Below are 22,938 nucleotides of genomic sequence, written 5' to 3' on the forward strand. Positions count from 1 at the left end.
AAAGATGTCAGTTCTCTTTTTTTTTTTCTCAAAAGAAAGGTAGATGGAAAAAAAGTAAAAAAACCTCCACATACACCTTGGCTCCCCACCTCAAGGCATTCCCCCTGATGTGGGAATATTAGTTCCCCCCCCACCCTCAGGGCATACCTAATCTGGGAATTTTAAACGCACACCTTGAAAATAATTTAACACAAAGCCTGCTGCTAAAAGAAAAAAGGGGGGGGGGCATTTTTATAGATGCCAACATCTATTTTAAATTCATGTGAATGAATGCCTGGCAACTCTGAAAACTCTGTTGATCATACTGCACTTTCAAATTACAAATTATCATAACTGTGTTCATTTGCAGCAAGAAAATACCGTATAAATTATTAACAGGCTAATTTTGTCAAGAGTTTATTGACTTGACTTGGTCATGCATGCTTAACTCACATTAAAGATAACTGATTTTCAAAATCAGTTGTCCATGAAGTCAAGCCTCTTTAAATATGTAAAGTCAGTTCAAAATAATTTTTAAAGTAGTTTCGGATGATGAAAACAGGAACAAAACATTATAAAAGCAACTCTTCTTCAGAAGCTGTGACTTATTGTACGTTTTGGCTGCTAATATTTGATCAGTACTGTGATTTGCATCAGTGTTTAAAGAGCAGTACTTAAGACCTTATTTAGTTTAATCAGTTAACACCATTGCAATGAAACTCGATCACAGGACACAACATAACATGTCCATTTGTTCTCACACAGCAACTTAGTGAGAAATACTTAATATAAAGTAGCTACACACACACACACACGCTTCTTCTCATGACACTGCTTTTTACAGCTGTCACATTCTTGGCAGTCCCTGGATCAGCACGTACAGCACTGTGGATGGTGACACACTTAGAAGCAAACACGAGAAAAGATGTTTAGCAAGGTACAAAACCTAGGGAAAAAGTAGACAGTCTTCAGGGATATAGAATAGCTCCTCTAGCTATTCACAGCAGTTGGAGCAATGTGAATAGTTACTATAATTTAATACAGAAAGCAGCAAAACCAGGAATGAATATGGACGCTGTCAGGATTAAGTTTATACAGACTTGCTGAAGGCTCTTTCTCAATACGTAGTAAAGGTATGTCAGTTAAGCCCTTTGTAGCTTACTAGCAGTCACTCAGCGGTACGCATTTGCTGCCCGTACGAGGGTACTCGATTAAAGCCTGCCTCCTTACAGACTTCCCTGCTCCGCCGCAAGGGCATCGCTTGCAGCCGGCGGTGCCTGCCCGGCGGACGCGGCCGGCCGTTAGCGACCCCGCGGTCGTTAACGACCACCGCCGCAACGGCCGAGCGGCTCCCTCAGGCGCGCGGCCGCGGCACCACGTCACACCACGTCACGTCACCCTCGGGGGCATCGCGCGGACCTCGGCAGCCCTCCCCCCCCCCCGCCTGCCCACCTGTCCCGGGCGCGCGCGCGGGGCCGCCGGATCGCTTCCTCCGCGCGTTCGAAAGTTTCCCGCCACTGCCGGCGTGACGTCACTAGACGCCGACAGCCAGAGAGAAAGGCCCCCTCCCCCGCCCGCGAGGAGCGAATCACGCGCCCCGAGCGAGGCGCGGCGGACCCCGCCCCCCCGCTGCCGCACTGCGCATGCGGGCGCGGCGCCCTGGGGCTTTCCTCAGCGACGGGGCCGCGCGTCGCGCGGGACTGACGGCCCGCGAGGCCCGAGGGAGGGGGCAGGGCCGCGGCGAGAGGCGGGCGTGGACGGTGCGGCCCCGGTGTCCCCGTGCGACGTCGCCTCCCGAGCCCCTACCGGCGGGCGCGGCGGCAGGTCAGTGGCGCGGGGCAGCGGCGGCCGTCCTCGGGGGCCGCTCTCGCCGCGGCAGCGCAGGCAGGCAGGGGGCGCTGCCGCCTCTCGCTGCCCCGCCGGCGTCGTGCGCATGCGCCGGGCCCTCCTCGCGCGGCGGCCGTTAGGGGGCGGCTTGTGCCAGGCGGGCCGTTGGGCCCCTCCGGCGGCGGGCGCACGGGCGGCCGTGCGGGGGCGCCATCTTGTCATGTCAGAGCCGGCTCGGCCCGTGTGCGCCTCCGGTCCCGCCGCTCCCGGGCTAAACACTGCCTTCTCGCTTTTTCTTCACACACACGCACCAGGTCTGCGAGCAGTCCGGGTAACAGTGCCGAAAACTGTGGGGGTCAATATCTAAATAGTTGGCAAATGTATGGCGCTTGGCCTCCTCGGGAAGTGTCATTTTGCCAGTTGCTCCAGTGGCAAAGATTGTATCCGGGCTAGGAAAACTTGTTTTACATCGTGTCTCTCCCCTTTGAAGGAGAGAGAAGAGGAAGTTCGCATGTAGCTGTGCAGTGCCTCTGAGCTGGTCTGTTTGCAGCTGCTAAAAGGGCAGCAGAACGCCTTGGTTTTGTAACCCCTCTGTCCTCTTCCTGAGTGCTCATTCCTGCAGCTTCCCTTGATCATCTGTGCTGCTTATTAAGCTCCTTAATGAGTTAACCTAACCCACTTATCCAGCAGAGAAGTAAGACTACAAAATAGTGACTTACTTCTTGGGTCAGAGACTTGAACTGTCTCCTCAGAGGATGATGCAGACTCTGAGGGAGGACTATGTAGTGAATAAGACGGGAGCCAGGCTGCCCTTTTAGTGTCAGTGAATCGTTGGTTCATACAGCTAAATCAGTCTAATTGCACTCCTTACTTTTGCATCTGAAGTTAGGCTTATTCCACTTATAACCCAGAATGGCCTTTCCTAGTCATTGGAATGAAGAATGGGAAAATGAAACTCTTGAAAAGGAGTTATGACAGTAGATTAATTCTGTGGTTCTCCATTTGCTTCAACTGTGAAAAGGGGTGATGAAACTGACTTTGTTTACAGAGTTATTTGAGATCCACTGACAAAATGTCTTACTAGAGGTGCCTGTTTTCTTGTTATTGCAGTTGTCTTGTGCTATGGGCCTGCATTTTTTTCAAAACCTCCCTTTCAGACTCTGGTGATGACAGAAAACGGTGACCACAGCAGGACTGGCACAATATGGTCTGCCCATGTCTGGAGATAGCCGTAACAGCCATCACTGTCCTGTGGAAGCTGAGCCTTTTCTGTTTATGAGCACACTGGTCCTAGAATCTATACCCAGCGTTTTATGACATTTTTTGAATGCCTGAAATGTCAGTTTAAAATTACCTTAGTTTCATGGTTCGAACTGGAAAAAAAGCAGAAGGTTCTCTGTTGTTAGGTCATGCGGCAAATTTTGCTGGTCTTCATGTAATAATTTTTGTCCTTTCTTAGGACATTTTCTGCATAATGAAGTTATAAGGCAGGGTAAGCATTTAAACTGCTGCAGCTCTTCCTGTGTATATATTAGAATAAGAATACCCAACATGGATTACAAAATATATTTTTTTAAAGTACTTTATGCTGAATACCTGCTTTTATTTTGGAGTATGTGTCAAAAAGAGGAAACACTGACTATATGGAAACATTTTCATAGTGTAAAAAGTATTTTGAATGATTCTTTCTCCTCTCATTTCTTGATATTTAAAATCCCAAAAGCAAACAAGCATGGGTATTGTTGCTTAAAATAAGGGAACTGGATATTTTACAATTGGAACTATATTTTTTGCAGACTCTGGATAACAGTTACGTTTAATTATGCTTTTCTAGGTGTCCTTGTAACAGTAGAAGTTAGGTTTGGAATTTGTTTCTATACAGATTAGCACCAATTGCTAGTTGCTATTTGTCTTGTATAAAGTGTTTAGGCAAACCACTATAGATTTGTGTGGACTTGCATTATTTTTATATACATCACCTTTGTTTTTCTGGATTTCCCCCTTTCCTCACCTACCCTGCACGCCTGCTTAATTGTCCCTCCTTTTCCTGCTTTCAGTCTTGCACGTAGAGAATATGTGATTTTTATTTTATTTGAGGAGAACTAAGAGAGGGTAGTTCTGTTTTAATAGGCTGAAATCTTGACTCTGCTTGTGCTTTCTTCTGATTTTTATTGTTTGACAAAACAGTGCTTGCAGTTGCAAGGTTGGCAAGTTAGCAAAAATGCAGACGTGTCTTATGCTTTCACGTTGCAGCTCTTATTGCTGAATTGAGATTTGCAACAGTAATTGCGAAGAAGAGGAATACCAACAAAAAAGTCAAAAACTCATAGCATTTGCTTATTTGTAAACAATATTTTCTTATATTATGAATTAAACTCAATGATCTCTCAGGTATGAGTATTTCACTACTAAATGTAGAATTGTGCACAAATTGTAAGATAGATTCATAGCTGATATTTGCTCTGATGCTTTGTTTCTAAGCTCCTCCAAAATCAGGTTCTCAAAGATTCATTTCTGAAACAGTAGCAGAAAGGGAGTACCATAAAAAGAGCAGAATATAGCTCACAGCTGTTTGGGTTTCCTTTAAGCTTGAATGAGAACTTGTCTTCTGGGAAATAAGTCCCAAGGCTGAGTGATTCAAAATGCATGAAACACTTCAGATGCATCCTTAAATTATAGCTTTATTATGCATAATCTGCAGTCAATGTGGTTATTTAATACACTGTTCAACCAATAAAAGTATCCCATAATATGCTCTACCTTAATGCATGCAACTACCTGTAGCCTGCAGCTAAGTAGTGTATTGTTCTACTGATTATTAATATAAATTAATATCTCGCTGAAGGACTTGAATGTAGCTTGAACTTCTGCTTCAGTGGGGAGTTTTACTTGGCTTATCTTTTCAAGGTAATCATTGACCTTTCACCGTCTTGAATGGTCAGCTCACAGCAGGGAGAGAAACTGATAACCGTCTAAAGAAGCCTGATTTACACAATAATTTGAAGACAATTTCCATTTTTATGTCATCCTGTTATAGAGATGGCCTTCCTCTCTGATGGCTGTACTTGCCATTTCCTTGTATGTTACATTATAGTACTATCTGTTGGCAGTGAGCTGAGAAGTCTTTCATATGGTGATTGTTACATTAATTACTTCAATTTTTGTGTTAATTTAATTTCCAAAAAGCTGTCTGCCTTTGCCAGGCTATATTTCTGGTTTGCTCGGTAAAATAAAGTACTTTGGCAGCTTTCAAGGAGGGCTGACTTGCTACAGTAAATTGAAATGTCAACAAAAAAAAAAATGAATTGATGCATTAAAAAGTTCTAGTATTTTTCAAGGTAAGCCTGTAAATTCAAGTCACTTCTCTCTAGTTTAGTGCCTGCTTTCTAGGGACCTGATTCTGAAGTTCTTAACAGGACTTGGTTTCCCATTAAAATCAGTGACCTTTGATGGAACAGACCTAACTAAAGAAAGGAAAAATGCCTATTTAAATATAGCACATACTGATTGCCACATAGACTTGCAAGAAGGATGGTAAGTAATGGCCTCCAGAATGCAATACTCTGCATTCAACTTTTTAACAGACCAATAAATGTAGTAAGAATGTGTTGGACCATATTCAAAGGCAAGATTAGAAGTTTTTAAATTCCTGCTCTTTGGCAGGAACTTGGCAGTTGACAGTGATAGGGGTTTTCATTTTTGACATAAAGGTAATTTTTTGGAACAAACCTCACTAAACCTCCTGTGAATACCAAATGCCTGCTTAAATATATCTTGACATTGTATTTATTTATAAAGACTAATAAATGTTTCTCATTTGGCGGTTGTATCATAAATTTTTTCAGCTGCTGTATGTACATCAGTGTAACCTCTTTGCAACCACTGAACTTGCAATATATGCCTGCTGAGGCATTATCCTTTGGCCAGCCTGTTCAGAAGTCTCCTGTATAGCCTGACTTCTTTTTTTCCTCTTGCTTTCTCTTCTGCATAAAAGGGTAATTTCTGAAGTGTAGTTTTACACTCTTTCTACACTCTCTACTAGAAGATTTTAGGAACAGAGAAGCTCAACTTATGTCTTTTTTCAAATCTAAGGAAATGTATTTATTGGGAGGAACATTGTCTGCTTTTGGATAGATTTTTTTAGACTCTCTCTAACAAGTATTTTGCTCTTCTGGTGGCAGGGAATTTATGTATTGTGCAGGACAGAAAATGTCTTTTACTAAGTGCTTTAAACAATTCACTTAAATATATATTTTTGATAGCGCTGCTTGTCTGATGACTCATGAAAGCAATTGGAACTTTGAATCCTGTGATTGGTGCTGAAATTCAAAAGCTGCGGTTAGAAATCTAATGGCGAGAGCAGGCTTTGTTCATGAGGAATTCTGAATTAACACAATAGTATCAATTTTAAAGTAAAGCCTGCAGTTTGGTACTCACTTGCCTGCAGTGAATCTCTGTGGCTAAATGGCTCTACTGGGAGCCATGAGACTGAGTTCCGGCTTAGTCTTCACCACCTAGTTGCCGTGTGACCTAATGTTCCTTATCTTCTCTGTGCTTTGTATTTTCCTACAGTACAGATAAATGGCTAATACTGCGAGTCTCACAGGGGACATGTGAAGTTAGATTCATTAATGTATGATAAAACTTTTCAAAATTACTGTGTGGAAGGGGTAGAAATGCAAACCAATATTTACTCCTTGCAGTAAAAATATTTTGATCTTCACAAAGGTTATGTTTAATTTTGAGTTGACAGAATGACAGGAATGGAGACTGAAGCTACAAGAGACAAAGCCATGGAAGAGGAAAGCACTGAACAGAAGAAAGAAAGAGAGAAAAAGAAGAGGTCAAGGGTTAAACAGGTGCTGGCAGATATAGCAAAACAAGTGGATTTCTGGTTTGGAGATGTTAATCTCCACAAAGATAGATTTCTCCGAGAACAAATAGAAAAGTCTAGAGATGGATGTAAGTTGGTTTTCAGTATATTTCTGTAAACAGATATGTGTTTTTAACTTTCTTCTTTGGAATATTGCTCATGACATTATTTTTAGGCACATATGTACTTCTGGGGAAGAGAATAGGTTTGTGCTGGAAACCAGTGTTGGGATTAGCAGGTCAGGAGTCAGAATTTGGTACTAAGTTTTTGAGAAATTGTATTCATCCTTCCTATGTTCCTTTCCTTTCCTTTCCTACTGTCACCAAAATCGGGCTTTGGTAACACTACCAGCTACAGAAGTGAGTTAGTCATCTTTAGGTATCTGTTTTGGGGGGGTTGTTATTGTTTTTAACTTTGTATAGTTTCCATAACAAGCAAGCAAACGAGGATCATATTTTCTCCTCATATGTACAGTACTTGATTTGTAGGATAGATGTATGCAGAAATTAAAATGTCATTTGGACTTGCAGTCTGACACTTCTTTCTTTTTTTTGTGCAAGTTTCATATGAGAGTGGTAGTGCATTTGCATGTAGGGCTATTACTGGTCTCTTTCCTAAAGACTTTTTTTGCGTGGTTGATTTGACCTTAGAGTAGGAAAATGAGCTTTGTTCTGAAACTATTTGCCAGTTTTGAAGAAGAAATTAGTTTGCACTTTAGCTTCAGTGACTAGTGTTCTTTTGCTTAAAAAATAGTAAATGTGTGGTAAATACAGTGTCTATCAGTATAATTGTTGAACTGTGTTATACCAGATGGACTTAGACCTGCAGTATGTCTGTAAAATGGGGTGGTTATTTTCCATCAAATCCAACAAAACTGCACGAGTTCCACGAGTGTTTACTTTTGTTTTTCTTAAGTCTGTATTTATTTGAAATGTAAATCATTAATCCAGTTGTGTTGTGTGAAAAGTCTGGTCTTCTAAGTACTTGGTATATCTTGAAGTGTATTAAACTTGAAGCCAGTTTAAAAAGGGCCTTCAGAGGTCCAAACTTTATTCTACATTTTCTGGAGCTCTTTAAGTTTGGATGTCTTAAACCTGATTTAAAAAAAAAAAATCCTTAAGACTAATATTGCATATTTTTCTGTGGAGGTTTTAGCAGCGTGACTCATCTCATCTGAAGTGTAAGAAGAAGCTCTTTTGTGTTCAGAACATTGGGTTAAACACTTAATTGAGTGCTTGAAGGAGAGGCATGTTTTCAATGCTAATTGTTTTTGTATTGTAAAACTACATAAGAAAGAAGTTTTTCTTCCCTTTCAAAGACAGTAGTTATCAGTGGGGAGGTAAAAGAATAGAACAAAATTCCTTTGATAAAGGCTAGCACAAAAGGAAATTAAATATAAGATTACTCAAAACTTTAATTATGTTGGCAAAAATTCACTTTTCTATAAAACCTTGGCAGCATGCAGTATGGTTACAGACTATAGTTGACTTGCACATTATTTTACAAAAATACTAGATGAGTCTTAACTGTCAGTTTAGAACACATAACTAATGCTTTCTAGATTGTGTTGGTTTCATCATTTGCACCTTTTTTATCCCTAGATGTTGACATTTCACTTCTTGTTTCTTTCAACAAAATGAAAAAATTGACTACTGATGGAAAATTGATAGCTCGAGCAGTTAAAAGTTCATCTGTTGTAGAAGTGAGTATTTAATGTTTCACACTTTTGAATTTGCTGAAACTGGAGTAACAATAACTGTATTGAAGTAGACAATAATCTTAGAGAAAATGCATGTTCAATGTTTTTGTTACTTTTAGTTGGATTTAGAAGGAACTAGAATCAGAAGGCGTCAGCCACTGGGTGAGCAACCGAAGGATGTCGACAGTCGTACAGTCTATGTGGTAAGGTTGCATCTGTTATATTTGTCATTAGTCTGACGGGTGCTTTCTTTCTTATTACTAAGATCTATAGAAACTCTTTTAAACTTACTTTCTTACTATAAATGCTTTTAGATTGCAAACCCTGCTGGGCATTGTCTCTTAGGCTATAAAGATCTAATCACATAATGTTATTTATTATTACTAACAATATAACAGCAACATAAAGCAGACACATAGTTTTACCAAAATTAGAAGGTGGATTTTTTTTAAGAACATTGCAGGTTTAGTACAAGAAATGCTTGCATAAGCTGCAAATGCTAATAGAACTTGGTTTTTTTATTGCAAAAGAAAATCACCATGTGAGAGAGAAGTGCGTTGTAAATGCATTAAACTTGTAATGCTTAGAACCTTAATTGAAGGTTAATGTACACATTTAATGCAGAAAATATTTTTATATTGGAAAAGTGTCTGTACATCAGTAGCAGGAAAGGACTGGGTGGAGGGCTGGCTACTGGTGCTTGTGCAGCGTGAAGGGAAGGCAGGGTGAGCCCTGGGGGAATGGCCATGGAAGGGAAGGGATTTGTTTGGTACACTGATTTGTGCCAGCTTCAATAATTTTAAATGCTGAGCAAAGAATGATTTTGCACACTAGTGAGAAAAACAATGCATTTATTTATGTATTTAGTGTGCTCACTGGGCTTTTCTGGTTAATGGCATTAGAGAAGTAGCACTGGTACTGAGAAATATTTACAAATTACCATAATGTAGTCAAAGCTTTAGTGTAATAACATTATTAGTTTTATCAGACAACAGAAACCTGCTGAGTTTGCAAGATAGTCTTTAAAGTGTTCCTGACTATCTGTTTACAAAGGTTGATGTTACAAGTGCCACTGGTTTTCTAACACTAACATTCTTTTAAGGGGAGAATGTACCAAAATGAGCTAGTCCTATGTTCAGGGGCTTTTTGTTTTTTAGAATCCTCCTACTGGGTCACAGTATTCTGTGGATTTTTTGATACTGAACTTCAGTGAAAATAGCTTGTGCTGTCAGAAAAACACTGTGCATCTCAACATGATATTACAGATGTGTCAAAATGGAACAACTGTTACTGCATCATTGAGCCACTTAGGCAGTAGTACAGAAAAAGATCTGATGGTCAAACTGCCATTTATTTAAAGTCCTTTATGTTTTTAATAGAATTGAAGCCAGAGTGGAATTCCATTTGTCTGTAAAGAAAGCTTTTCATGACTAGTGTTAACTCAGGTATATACCTGAAGTTGTCAGCAGCTGAATTTTCCTGAAACTAGTAATTTCTGGTATGCACCAAACTTCCTGTGATGGAAGGTATGTTATAATCATGTCCAAAGTGCCAGCCCATCCAGATAAGGAGAAACTGGATTACTCTGATCGTTATCTGTTCTTTAACATCGTATTTCCCTAACATGATTATATGGACTGCTCAGAACTCTTCAAGTATTTTGTCTATATCACTTTCAGAAAAGATATTCCAAATGTAATGAACTATATAACCTGTACATAGCTTAACTACATAGCTACCTGTTTTTATTATTTTTTAAGTTGTTGTGCAAATCCAAAAGAGGTAACTGTTGTGTTATAGAAGTTACTGAATGCATAGAGATGATATTTGGAGACTATGTAGCAATCAAATACCTTTTGTTACTACCAAAAGTGTGTGTTTTTTTCAAGTCCAATGTGCATAATATCTGTCCTTTATACTGCAGTTATAGAAGTGTTAAGCCATGTTAAATGTTTCCCTTTGGTATTTCCCCCCGGGGGAGGATGGGGGGGGGGGCAGAGAGCGGAGCAGTTGTAGTCAAAGTTTTCTTGGTAAGTCTTGCTTCATTCTGGAGTAGGGGAAAGAAAGATTTCCATGTTGGATCAATACAGAGATTACAGTTAAAACCTCCAATGGGGAGGAATGTCTCCAACATAAACACAGTAGTATGTTTTCTGAATTCATGTGGGAAGTGAAAGCTTCATTTCTGAAATAAGAATTGAGCCTTAAAGATGTGTTTCTTTAAGGAGTAGTAACATTGTTACTTTACATGTGTGTATAGAAACTTGCCCTGATCTAAGTGAAATTGTTGAAATTTTTGAGAGGAAATAGGTCTGGCAGGATTTCTCTTTGGTTGGAGAAGGGAAGTGGCTAGGAACTGAAGCCTGATGTCTACAAGCTGCTAAAATGTGTTGGGTAAAGTTTTGAGTTCAAATATTTTTATCGTCTAAGCAACTGGCTAAAAATTCTCACTTGTGCCCCAACTGTTCAGCTGGCCCATAAGTGCTAATCTCTAAGCTTTAAAATGTGTTGGCTACTGGAATTAATTCATCAGTTCATTTGAGTAATGCTTCTTTACTGACCTACAAGAACTCTTCTTTCTGTGATACCTAGGTTATAAACAATCACAAAAATCCTTGTGCTCTGCTGTGGGTAGTTTGAGACAATGCAGAGTTATGTTTGCTTGAAGGTCTTAAATTTACAAAGATATTTCATCTTGCAAAGATACAGCTACAGGTGAAGTTTTGGTATCTGTCACAGGAAGAAGATAGAAATATCTATATTAAATATATATTGTGTTTGCGCTATACTTATGCATCTGGTTAGAGATCCATTTTCAGATCATCATGTACAAATTGCTGCTACCAAAATACTATAACCTCTCACCAGCAATGATTACTGAAATAAAAACAAAAATGTTTCTCAAATTTGTCACCACAAATGTGAAAATCTCTTTTTTTTTCTTTCTTTTTTTTTTTTTTTGGAGGACTTTTTAATTAGAAGATATGGTAAACAGCCTGATATAATCATAATAGTCTTTGTAAGAATGTGTATATAATATTTATAAAACGAATTGTTTTATTTTTTAGGAGCTGCTTCCCAAAAATGTTAATCACAGTTGGATTGAGCGGGTGTTTGGAAAGTGTGGTAATGTAGTTTACGTCAGTATACCCCGGTATAAATCTAGTGGAGATCCAAAAGGATTTGCTTTCGTTGAATTTGAAACTAAAGAGCAAGCAGATAAAGCTATTGAGGTGAGTAATGGTACCTCTGTTAACATTCCTCGTGTTTGTCACTCTAATATGGATAGTATAATCTTGACAAGTGCAGTGGAAGAGTAGCTTAGTGAATTTTAGACACAGAAATTCCTAAAATATCATAATTTAAAAACTAAAGTATTACGTAGTTGTTAGTAAGAGTTATGTCTCTGTCTCCTACCCTCAGACCTTCAATTAATTCCACTGTTCATAAAAAAAAGGGTAATTCTGTTGGACAAGCTGGAGTTTTAATAGAAACATAGTGAGCATTTTGGGGACTAATTTGGTTGGATACTCAGCATCTTTTGATTACAGAAATAGAGATTTCCATCTAAAAGGAAAATAGCCTATTAAATTTAATTGGAAGAATATAGTCGTAACAAGTTCTCTGCCTTCTAGTACGTTGTTTAAAAAGTTTTAAAACGTGTGCATTTCAATATAATGGTAATAGAGGCAAAATGTTGAATAAACACAAAGACATAACTTTAATTATGTGAAATCAAATAAGTCTGGTAGGACTGAAAAAATAATTTATACCTTTGGATTCATAGGGGACTGCATCTTTCCTGAATGGCTGCAACACTATTGTTTTTAACTTGGGTGGGGATTTAAAAAAAACAATAATTTTAAGTAGGGATTTGTTGATTTTAATTTTTTTTTTATCTTAAGTTTTTGAATAATCCACCAGAAGAAGCACCACGGAAACCTGGGATTTTCCCCAAAACAGTAAAGAATAAGCCTGTTCCTGCACTGAATACAAGTAACAGCAGTGTAGTAGGTAAGTGTTAATAAATTATTAGGGTCAGGAAACCCTGTTTTGTGCTTCAGCTTCTGAAGATAAAATTTTAAACTGCTATGTTACTGCAGCATAATCTTATGTTTCTTGAAAAACCTATAAAAATAAGAATGCCTGCTACTGTTCTTTTTGTTGGTCAATGTGGGTGTAAAAAATGGAATTGTAAAAGCAAATGAATTGTAAAAGTGAAATATGGTAAATTTCTGCCTTTTTGTTCTCCTACTTGATAAGGAAGTTAAATTCTTTTTCTTCCCTTGCTAGCTACTACCATTAGTCATTGTTATGCTAGCAGAACAGATTTCAGATTGTACAATTAATCATTATTTAAGCACTTAACACTAGCAAAAGACAAATGTGACAGATTGTTTTAAAATATTTAGTATTGAAAAGAAAGATACAAACATAGAAGCAAAATTACGCCTAAATGTTAGTGCTGTTCAGATGAGGTTACGATCATCTGATGTGTTTCAGACCAAGCCTTCCAATTTTACTCTCTGATTAACGTTTCAGCATGATCCCCGTGAAGAGAGTAGTTTTGGCATTTTTCTCTTTGGAACTTTCACTGTTTGAGCAGTCTGTGGGGGAATTAACTATTCACAGTGTATTTATGGTTCCAGCTTTCATGATTTATATTAATTACTGACAAAAACCTGGAGCATATTGCAGAGAAAAGAATCTTGAATTCGGCTGAGCACTTTTCCAGTGAATAGTATCTACTATTCTAATTAAAATATCTATTGAAGTGTCGTCATAGGATCATGTTGTAACTTCAATCACTAAAGCATTTTTCCTCTTGTTTCTGATGAGATAGTACTCTGTTTCCTAGCCTTCAGACATCTTCCCTTTTTTTGAAGCATGATGTTGACTCATTTGTTATATTCCTCATTATCGCTAGTTCTTTGTTAGTATATCCTTGATTCATACCAGTAACTACTAGGGCTTATTAAAAATCAAAGAAAAGCATGCTTTTCCCACTCAGGATCCTCAAGATCCTCTCTACTGCTCCATACTGCATCCTGCCTATGACAATTTTGAAGCAGGTGAACAATTTCAGGAATTAAATGTTTGGGGAGGGGGTCTTCCATTTTTTTTTTTTTTTTCAGATTGATAAAAGTTAAGGCAACATCATTTAATTCAGTAGAAATACAGTTATTCATTATGTAAGTAGTGTGATAGATCCATTGGGCTTATGAAAGCATCTACTGAATGTATTCAGCTAAATGTTGAGTATCCCCTTGTATTGTTCTCAGAATACGAGTTAGCAGTCTTTATTTATTTGCTCGTTTTTGTGTTGGCTGGCCTGGAAGGAAGAAGGTATCTCTCCTCAAAGGATGGCATAATAAAATATGAAGAAGTCTAGATCCTTTCTTTTTAATTTGAGAGTAAGCATTCCAGGAAACTTGTAGTCAAGCTTCACATGTGACCTGGGGGTCTTTTTGACTTTGTGAGACAGTCTTACCTATGTTTTCTCTCATTTGCCTAAAATGCTTAGGAAGAATTTCAGGATAATGTTTCAGATCTTTTAGATGTGATAGAGACAGGCATTTTATTTAACATCCCAAATTATAATGATGTGTGATAATACTATTGTTTAGTTAGATTGGTTAATCTAATCTAGTCTTTAATCATTGGCAGAGTTTTAAGTATTATATTTCTAATGCAGAGGAGAAGAAAAAGAAGAAAAAGAAGAAATCCAAAATGAAGAAAGAGGGCAATGTACAGGCAGCTGTAGAAACAAAGGAATCAAACATAAACACTACAGCAGAACAAGTACCGAAGTCAAAAAGACATAGGACTTCATCTGAGTGTTCAGAAATGGAGGCACCTGAGGCCCACAAGCAGCCCTCTAAGAGAGAGAAAAGAAAATGGGACAGAACAGAAAGCTCTGAGGCGCCTGTGGAAAACAGGCCAGGGAAGAGAAAAAGAAGCAGCTCTGGAGACGGTGAGGCATCAAATGCAAAAGTCAAGAAAACTGTTCAGAAGGATGAAGTTCATTCTGTTAAAGAGGAAACAACGGAAGCTCAGAAAGATCCCAATGGTAAAACATGTTGCATATCTTTATAGTATTGTGTCTTTATTTGGAGGAATACAATCGAAGGACGGATCTCTCTGCTACAAATGATGAATGGTAGGCTCAGGAATGGGGGAAGAGCATGGATAAGGAGAAAAGCTTGAGTCAAAGAAATGCTGTTCTCTTTGCAAATTGCAAAGTCAATAGGATTTTTGAAATGCAAGTAGGTAACAAGCAAATGAGGAAAGGAGAGTTGCTAAGCATATGGCTGCAAAGCAGCGAGAAATTTAACAAGACTGTAATCTATGTAATATAAGTGCATTGGTGAACTGACTTCAGGAAGCTAAGAGGTTTATTGCTTGGATTAAAGATTATTGAATAAGCCTTTCAACTGCTGGTGATCAAATCAGACACTGAATGTCTCTCTTTGAAAGAGAAGCTTTGAAAGACTAACTGCTAAAAAGTTGTTCTGCTTGTGTCATAGGTGAAAAATGGATGATAATAGTGGAAGGATAACAGAGTCCATTTAGGAATATACAGAGTTCTGCAGTTAAGTTTAAACCTAGTAATGAGTCATTCCAAGGAGATAAGCTAGATGGAGAATAGGAAAGAACTTTCAACACTCAAGTGGATGAATCTCATCAGAAATAAAAATTGTTTACAAAGAAGTTAATATCAATGGAACTTCAGTGAAGTAAAGTATGGATTAAACAGCCTATGCAAATGGTGACAGTATAAGGATCTAGATAAGTAAGATTAAAATACAAAAGAAAAAGCTGGTGATCCTGGTTTCTTACATGAGATAAGACAAAAAGCAATAGGTGGGATTAAAAGCCGTATTGCAATCACGTGGAGTTGACAAGGATCCGTGATTAGAGGCTAGATTGAGGTAGCTGAGAAAGTGGATTAGAAATAAGTAGTAGGCTCTGATTCTGTGAAGGGGTTTTTCATTCAGATGAGTTGAAGAATCGATGCTTTTATCAATAAAAAATTGCTAGAGGAAAAATGGGGGAGGTGTAGTCAGGATTGCAGTTGGTCACTGTTGTAGTTTTCAAATGGTTTTAATATAAAAACAAAAGAACTAAGAGTTAAATAAGTAGAAATATGCTATTTTATGAACTGTCTACTAAAGCTGTATTTTTATCTCTTTAAGTATCTCTTAAGTTAGAACTCAAATTTTCTTTTGGACTTTTTCGTTTAGAAGTTCCTGCAGAGGATGACAAAGAGGCTGATAAGAAAGACACTTCCCTTTCAAAATCTAAACGGAAGCATAAGAAAAAACACAAAGAAAGGCACAAAATGGGTGAAGAAGTCATTCCACTCAGAGTACTCTCAAAGTATGTTATAAAACTAACTAGCTTAGCTTGGTAACTAGTTTACACAGTATTTTTAGTAGTACAGTAGTATTTTCTACAATTCTTTGCAGTTTATTCACTATCTGATGTATGGGGAGGTGTTTGTTTACTGATTGTTTAGTTGCTACAAAGCCCTTTAAGACTATAGAATATTTAACTCATCATCTCTGTTCTAATATTTGCATTTTGAAGTTTCTGGTTAGCAGATACTTATGTGGAACTAATCAAAATTTTCTTCAGTAATAGTACTGCCTTTAAGTGCTGATTTGGAGGAATTCTTTTGCCTGTGTGATGGGTGGCTGTTACAACATGTACATGTGTCAGCAGAAAAACATCTTAAAGGACTGCCAAAGTTAAAGAACACATATAAGGGTTTCTTAATTTCTGTAATGAAAGCCTCAGAAAATTTATTGGAACCATTTTCCTGCTTTCACTAATACTTCCTCACCTCCATGCTGCTGCCATGTTTATTCTGTACCCTTCTTCACTACAGTTTTTGAAACAGCCCCTTGGCTTTTTGCAACTACTGCGGCTGGCTGAGACAAAGTCTAACAAGCCCAGCTGTTTCCATGTAACTTTTCATAGTGGCTTTATTCTGTACCACTTCCAGTCCTGGATTAGGCACAGGCTGGACTCCTTGCAGTTCATTACTAGGCGGTTGATGATCAAGAGATTGTCATACAAACATTGGTATGTATTATTAGGGAATTGCCATCCCAACTGTACCTAAGAATTTCAAATTTGTTTTCAAATTTATTTTTTAGTGTTTAACAGAGTAATAATTTCAATATGTATTGATAGTCAAAGTCATCTTTATATAGGCAATTTCATAGGTGTACTTTATTATTAAATTGGCTTCATGAAAAACTTAAAGCAATGCTGAGACTAATTTTTCCTGGAGTATGTATTTCTAAATTTTAGTGTATAGTTAGTTACAGGAAGCATTTTCAATAGTCACAAGTTTTGCATACTTTATTGAATTTGACTGCTTAACAAGCTTACATTATGAACAATGATTTCCCATTGTTTCCAACCATTGGAATTTTATTTCAGTAATTCAGAATACCTTTTCAATGTCTCATAATTTTTAATATTTGTCTTTGTTATGTCTTACAGTCCATCACCATTGCTAAAGTGCAATTCCAATTTTTATACAACAGAGTTGCATATTAGCAACAGTATTAGCCTGTAGTTAAAGAAGTACAAATAACAGTCCTAAGGAACTTTGCAAAAGATCGTTAGATTGAGGCATGTTTTTAAAGCTTATAAATATTTGTCAGACCTTCTGGATTTGTTTTACATACTTTGAATGTGTTTTTCTTATGTTTTAGATTATTGCACCCTGTATGACTGTACCCTGTAATGAATGCAATATTCAGTTCTACCTGTATAATGCAGTTACTCCACAAATCACCCTGTAATTGTTCCTCGTGGGGGAGGAAAAAGTAGACATTTAAGCTGTGCCATTCCAGAAATTCTCAGTGAACTTCTGTAACTGTTGATCTTTTAGGATTCACCACAACTAAAACATGGAAGCACTTACTTTTTCAAGCATCCAGCAAGTACCTCCATGTTAAAGTAGAGGGGGTCCTTTGCTGTAATGAGACCATCTTTCTGTAATGAGACCATCTTGTACTGTGATGAGATTTTATTTTATCTTGTGCTTCATATTTAACAGGGATACTATGTACAATTACTTATATAGGGTAGAAAAGAAAGTCTTACTATCCCCTTGCACACAGAAATTCATATGACTTTACCCAGGAAGAGTTTCACTGTTGTACAGTAAGGGGATTTTTATTGGTAGTGTTCCTAATTCTGTCAGTCCTTTTTGTTCTCTTTAGTTCCTACATCCAGTTAAGTTTCCTAGGAAGAGAAAAGTGTTTTCAATGTTGAGAATATAGGATTCACCATCACTAAAACATGGAAGCACTTACTTTTCAGGAACAAAACAAGTACATCCACATTTAAGTTGTGGGGATCCTTGTAAGCAGAGACTACACACTTTTCCCCACCTGCTCTGAAATTGTAACTATAAAAAATACTGGGTTTTAAAGGAAGATACAGAGTTTTTTGATAATACAGTAAAAAAACATGCAAACACTGAGGCTTTGAGCTGTAGTTAATTTCTAGAAACACAATCGAGACTAGGATCCACCACCACTGAAACATGGAAGCACTTACTTTTTTAGGCAGCAGGTACCTCCATGTTAAAGCAAAGGGGGTCCTTTAAAATTGTTCCGCGTTAACAGTTGAAAATACTGCTTAGAATTGCTTAAAATATTTTGAACATTCAACACTTTATGCTTGTAATTCTGTTTAGCCAAAGCATGCTTTTATTTGCTTACTGAAAATTTCCTAAAGGAGGCCTCTTAGTTCTAGTCAACAAATCTTCTGGCAGTAGTGTAGAGGAAAAGTTGTTTTTCAGCGTGGATGGTATTTCAGGATTGAGAACAGGATTCACCTCTACTAAAACATGGAAGCACTTACTTTTTTTAAGTCACAGAAAGCACCTCCATGTTAAAGTAAAAGGGGTCCACAGAAACCAGTAGTTAGTAACGACTTGTGTCCTCTTCCACCAGGATACTGAGACTACTGCATCAAATACAGGAGGAAAAAAAAAAGTTCAAATTTTAGTTAACCTTAGCATATAACACAGGGGGGAAAAAAAAAAAGGTTCAAAAGAGCATTGTAAATACTTGCCTGGCTCATTCCTCATGGTCTTCTCTTCCTTCTCTTCCTTTCAGTCAAGTTAACAAGGAGTACCTCCTTGAGCTTGTATTTATACCATACCTTCCTATGGAATGGTGTTGCCTCTTTATCTCAAAGAATCATTACGTGGGTCTTTTGTTATTTTAATGTCTTTGCTCTGTTGAGAATGTATGATCCTGGGTGAGTCTGGATGCTTTTTTGAAGTATAAGTTGTCAATGTTAACAGCTAAAACCATTACCACAAGATATCCTCCTCTTTAAAAATCCTCTATCAGCTTGTTTGATAGCGCAGATTAGGGTAACAATGAGTCGTTCTCACAGTGGCACTGTAGGCATTGTGTTTCTGTGGAGCAAAGCTCTAGCTGTTTGCAGAAACATCTCCATGTTAAATGTATGTAAATATATAAATTGCTTCCATGTGGTGTTATTTTTTAACCTAAGTGCATTTGAATAGTAAGGAATGTTCTTATCTCAGTAGGTTTTTGGTGAGTTTAACCAGTTGTTGATTTTCAATCAATGATTTTTCCAGAAAAGAAATGACTGATTCTTAATATAGTAACACACAGGAGAGGCTTCACTGAACTAAGTCAGCAAATTCAGAGTTCACTGTGAATCAACTCTGAATGTTGTGCGCGTGCTTTGTGTAGTTCCAGTGGAAAACACTGAATCCTTCTAGTTTACCAAACCATTCTAAGTGTTTTTTGAAGATGTGTAACAAATTTGGGAGTTACTCTATTTGAATGATAGGTTGATCTTGTTAGAACTTACTTGGAATATTAAAAGATAAAGTAAAATAATACCAAAGGGAGATAGACTTAAGGTTCAAGATAAGCTGAAAGCAAGGAGATTCCTAATAGTAAGAAGGGTCTCCAAAGTACTCCCCAAGTTCAGCTTAAGCTATTTGTAAGGTGTTTTGTCTTAGGTTTCTGAGCTTCTGAACTTTGTTTTTGTTTGCTGCTGACATTCTCTTCCTTTGTTGTTATCTGTAGGAGTGAGTGGATGGATTTGAAGCAAGAATATTTGGCCCTTCAGAAAGCCAGTATGGCCTCCTTAAAGAAAACAATGTCTCAAATCAAACCTGAGCCTACGGGAGAAATGGAAACAGACACTTGTGCACAGAAAAAGCCTCAGACTAAAAATGGCAAATGTAATGCTGGTTGTGGTGTTTCCTGTTTTGTTTTTATGGTGATTCTAGTACACAAACATAGTTACGGTGCTTTAAGACCTTGGTTGTCCAGAAGAATTGGAGTACAGTTTTAGGTTCTGTAACACTGGTGCTTTCTCTGAATGCCAAATATTATGAAAAACAAGCACCCCTCATTCAGGTCTGGGATTAAAGAATTTGGAGTAAAGAATAAACCAGTGATTTAAGAATACTCCAGTAGCACTTTTTAAACCTAAAGATCATTTTAGGTAATTTTGATCATAAACACCCTCGGAAATAAATCAAGAATCTGCTTCTTGATGATGTAACCTGGGCCTGATTTACTTTGACTTAACTGTTCTTCCACAGAAGTTTACAAAGCTGTTGCTGTAAGGAGTTTATAAAATGGCTTGTAATCAATTTTTTTAGGTTTCTGGTTAGAAGTAGCTTTATGATTGTGTTGTCTTGGTTAAATTGATGCGTTTTTTAAGCAATAGGACTGCTTGCTCTTTACTTTGGATCCTCTGTACTTTTCTCTGTAACTTCAATACGCCCAGCTCAATGCCTGTCTGCTTATTTTATAACTATAATTCAGGGTTCAACTATTACTGTAGTCAATTGAATGTAAAATATTTTTGTTGGGAGGCCCTCTAAGTTGTAAAAGAACTTCTGTAAGACTCTCTTCGTGGGAAGTATTTTGTTTTTTTTGGTTTGTTTTCTTAGTCATGGTGACTTGACTGTAGTAAGTATTTGTTTCTGCTGCCAGTAGATGTGTGTGAACAGATTGGATCCAAGATTAAAGGGAAAAAAAAGAAAAAGCATCTACGTTACCAATATTTGATGCTCTTTGTTTTGTTCTGTGTGTACATCGCACTGCTTGTGTGTTTTTGTAGTATCTTTTGCTTTGCCAAACCGTTACAGGTACAATTTCATTATGTTTTTTTCCCTGCTCTTCAAATTAACCAGCCACCAGTGAAGACTGTGCCCCTCCTGCCAAGGCTAACACAATGGGGCCCCAGTTTGTGAGTGGAGTAATTGTGAAGATCATTAGCACTGAGCCCCTGCCGGGCAGGAAGCAGATCAAGGTAATGTCTTTGTAACCTCAGGGTAGCTGTTAGCCTTTCCACTTACAGTGCCCCCAAAACGTTTGAATATGGAATACCATGTAAACAATTACCAAATTTTTGTCTGGCCAGTAGCTGTGTACAGATGCTTCCATAGTACCTGTTAATAGAAGATTTTACAAAGGCAGAATCAGGTAATGTTTCAAAGGAAAAAGTAGCTGTTAGAAAGTACTTCAAGCAATGCCAAGTTTACAATGAAAATAATGACAAAAATAATGCCCTAAAGGGTGAGCAGTTCTCACCTTCAGCTCCAGCCCTTGTTGCTCTGTCCTTGCATTTTCAGTGTGAAAAACGTGGCTAATTTTATATTGTTAAAAGTAAATCACTGTTGATAGCGTTCTTACATTTTGAAGAGTTTAAGTCAAAGTGGGTGCAGCATTCCTTATTCATTAATGTGCCATAGTTCTTTACTATCAAGGAATTTTTAATAGTAAACTGGGATTTCAACCATTAACAGGAATGTGGGGGCAAGAAAATGCTCTTTGCATGGGAAAGTAACCATCTTTTTCAGCAAGAAATTCGCCATCACAAAAACTTCATTGAGAATGATGACATTAGAACTTGTGCAGTGATTCATTCATTGATATTCTTTTTCCTATGGCAAATGTTCCATTTTCTCAATAAAAACTAAGGACAAAAGTGTTTAGGAGAATCTGAATTTTCTTTCATGTCATATATGAAAGTTCTATACATTAAATAGAATATTTTCCTGTAAAGACAGTAACTTTTTTAAACTGTGTCCTTTCAAAATGGAAATATTGAAACAGTTTTCCAAAGGAAATAACAGAATTTTTTTTCTGGTCCATGAATGTGACAAGGGTCAATTTTTCCTGAAATTGTTTTTGGAAGCATAACGATTGGAAATAATTTGAACAGCTTTAACTCAGATTGCAATAAATACTTAGTAGACTGTTTAAGACATTGAGAGAATAATTTAAACTCAAGTTCTCAGATGACTTATCAAACTACTTATGTTTACAACTCTGAGTAGTCCATTTGAAGTCACTGTGGCTGCTCTCAAGTGTGTGAAGTTTACCATGTGCGTAAATCTAAGCAAGATGAGAGGCACATATCTCTCACTGAAAACAAACTGTTGATATGGTTTCAACTTAATCAGCCTTATCTATTTAGGTATTTGCAGGCAGTTGTCTGAGCACTAGAGACACTGGGAGAATGTGTGGCCCTCATATTAGTTGTCACTGTAATATCTGAGGGCCAACTCAGTGTGGCTACACTATACATTTTATTGTGTTAGGTTTGTGTTACAAAACAATATATTGTATTCAGGGGGAAAGTTTACTCTTCCCACAATAGCTGAAAACAAACTTAGTCTGATGTTTTCACAGACATAAATTGTTATTCTTTAGGTTTAGTTGTAGGGAAGCGTTTCAGGGAAAGTTAATACTTTGTGAAAGTAAAGGGAGGCAGCATAAGACTAGTGTGGCCTTTGCTATTACATCTTTGGTTGCAGGGATAAGCAGGACAGGCAAAATATTTCACAGAAATGTTAACCAAAAAAAAAGACAAGCTTTCAAGAGCAAATATAATTGCAGAATACAACTGTAGCTGGAGGAAGTGACAAACTTTAGGATGCACTGGCTCTTTTTCAGGTCTGAAAGCTGCAAACTGTGCTCAATGCCTATTGGATTTATTTTATTTATTTATTTATTTATTTTCCAACCACACTAGATGGTCCCATGAAAGGTATGACTCTTCCCCTAAACATTGCTTTGCCTGTGTTCCTGGACTGTCATAGCTACAGCAACGCTACCACAAAGCAATGCATGTAGTGGCTCCTTAATAAAATTACAGAAGTGATCTCTCTTTCTGGTTATGTGCGGCAAACCCAAATTACTTAGCACACACTGGAATGATATTTGCAAAATAGTTTTAATATTTTGACGTTTAAAATTTGTACTTCAATATTTCCATATTCTGCTATTAAATATGGTGTTTCTCAGAGATAATCATATTTGTCAATACCAAGAAATGGTTTGGGTCCTTTCTTTGCAAGTCATACATGGGATACTAGAATTGAGAGTTGAAAGTAGGTTTTTGTGTTTTGGGTTGTTTTTTTTTTTTGAGGGGGGGAGGCTCTCAAATGATCTTGGCAGTCTTGGCACTTACTCCTCCTCCCCACCCTGTGTTTTTAAGGTTGTGCTTGGGTAGTGGAGGGTTAAAA

General features: G+C 37.7%; 1 protein-coding gene across 3 annotated transcripts in view; it reads left to right on the forward strand.

Annotated features, from left to right (window-relative positions):
* The first annotated feature begins 1,622 nt into the window (after positions 1 to 1,622).
* The window catches only part of LARP7 (La ribonucleoprotein 7, transcriptional regulator), a 30,010-nt gene continuing 8,694 nt past the window's right edge, over positions 1,623 to 22,938 (forward strand). For 2 of the 3 annotated variants that reach the window (XM_067297626.1, XM_067297627.1), the window contains exons 1-10: positions 1,623 to 1,803; positions 6,553 to 6,768; positions 8,281 to 8,381; positions 8,498 to 8,581; positions 11,447 to 11,611; positions 12,284 to 12,392; positions 14,074 to 14,448; positions 15,623 to 15,758; positions 19,478 to 19,635; positions 20,599 to 20,717. In XM_067297626.1, coding sequence (XP_067153727.1) covers positions 1,623 to 1,803; positions 6,553 to 6,768; positions 8,281 to 8,381; positions 8,498 to 8,581; positions 11,447 to 11,611; positions 12,284 to 12,392; positions 14,074 to 14,448; positions 15,623 to 15,758; positions 19,478 to 19,635; positions 20,599 to 20,717 — 1,644 coding nt within the window. The remainder of the gene's footprint in view (positions 1,804 to 6,552; positions 6,769 to 8,280; positions 8,382 to 8,497; positions 8,582 to 11,446; positions 11,612 to 12,283; positions 12,393 to 14,073; positions 14,449 to 15,622; positions 15,759 to 19,477; positions 19,636 to 20,598; positions 20,718 to 22,938) is intronic. The other variant, XM_067297628.1, reaches the window with a different exon arrangement.

The sequence above is a fragment of the Apteryx mantelli genome, chromosome 5 (assembly GCF_036417845.1).
Source record: "Apteryx mantelli isolate bAptMan1 chromosome 5, bAptMan1.hap1, whole genome shotgun sequence".
Taxonomy (NCBI): domain Eukaryota; kingdom Metazoa; phylum Chordata; class Aves; order Apterygiformes; family Apterygidae; genus Apteryx; species Apteryx mantelli.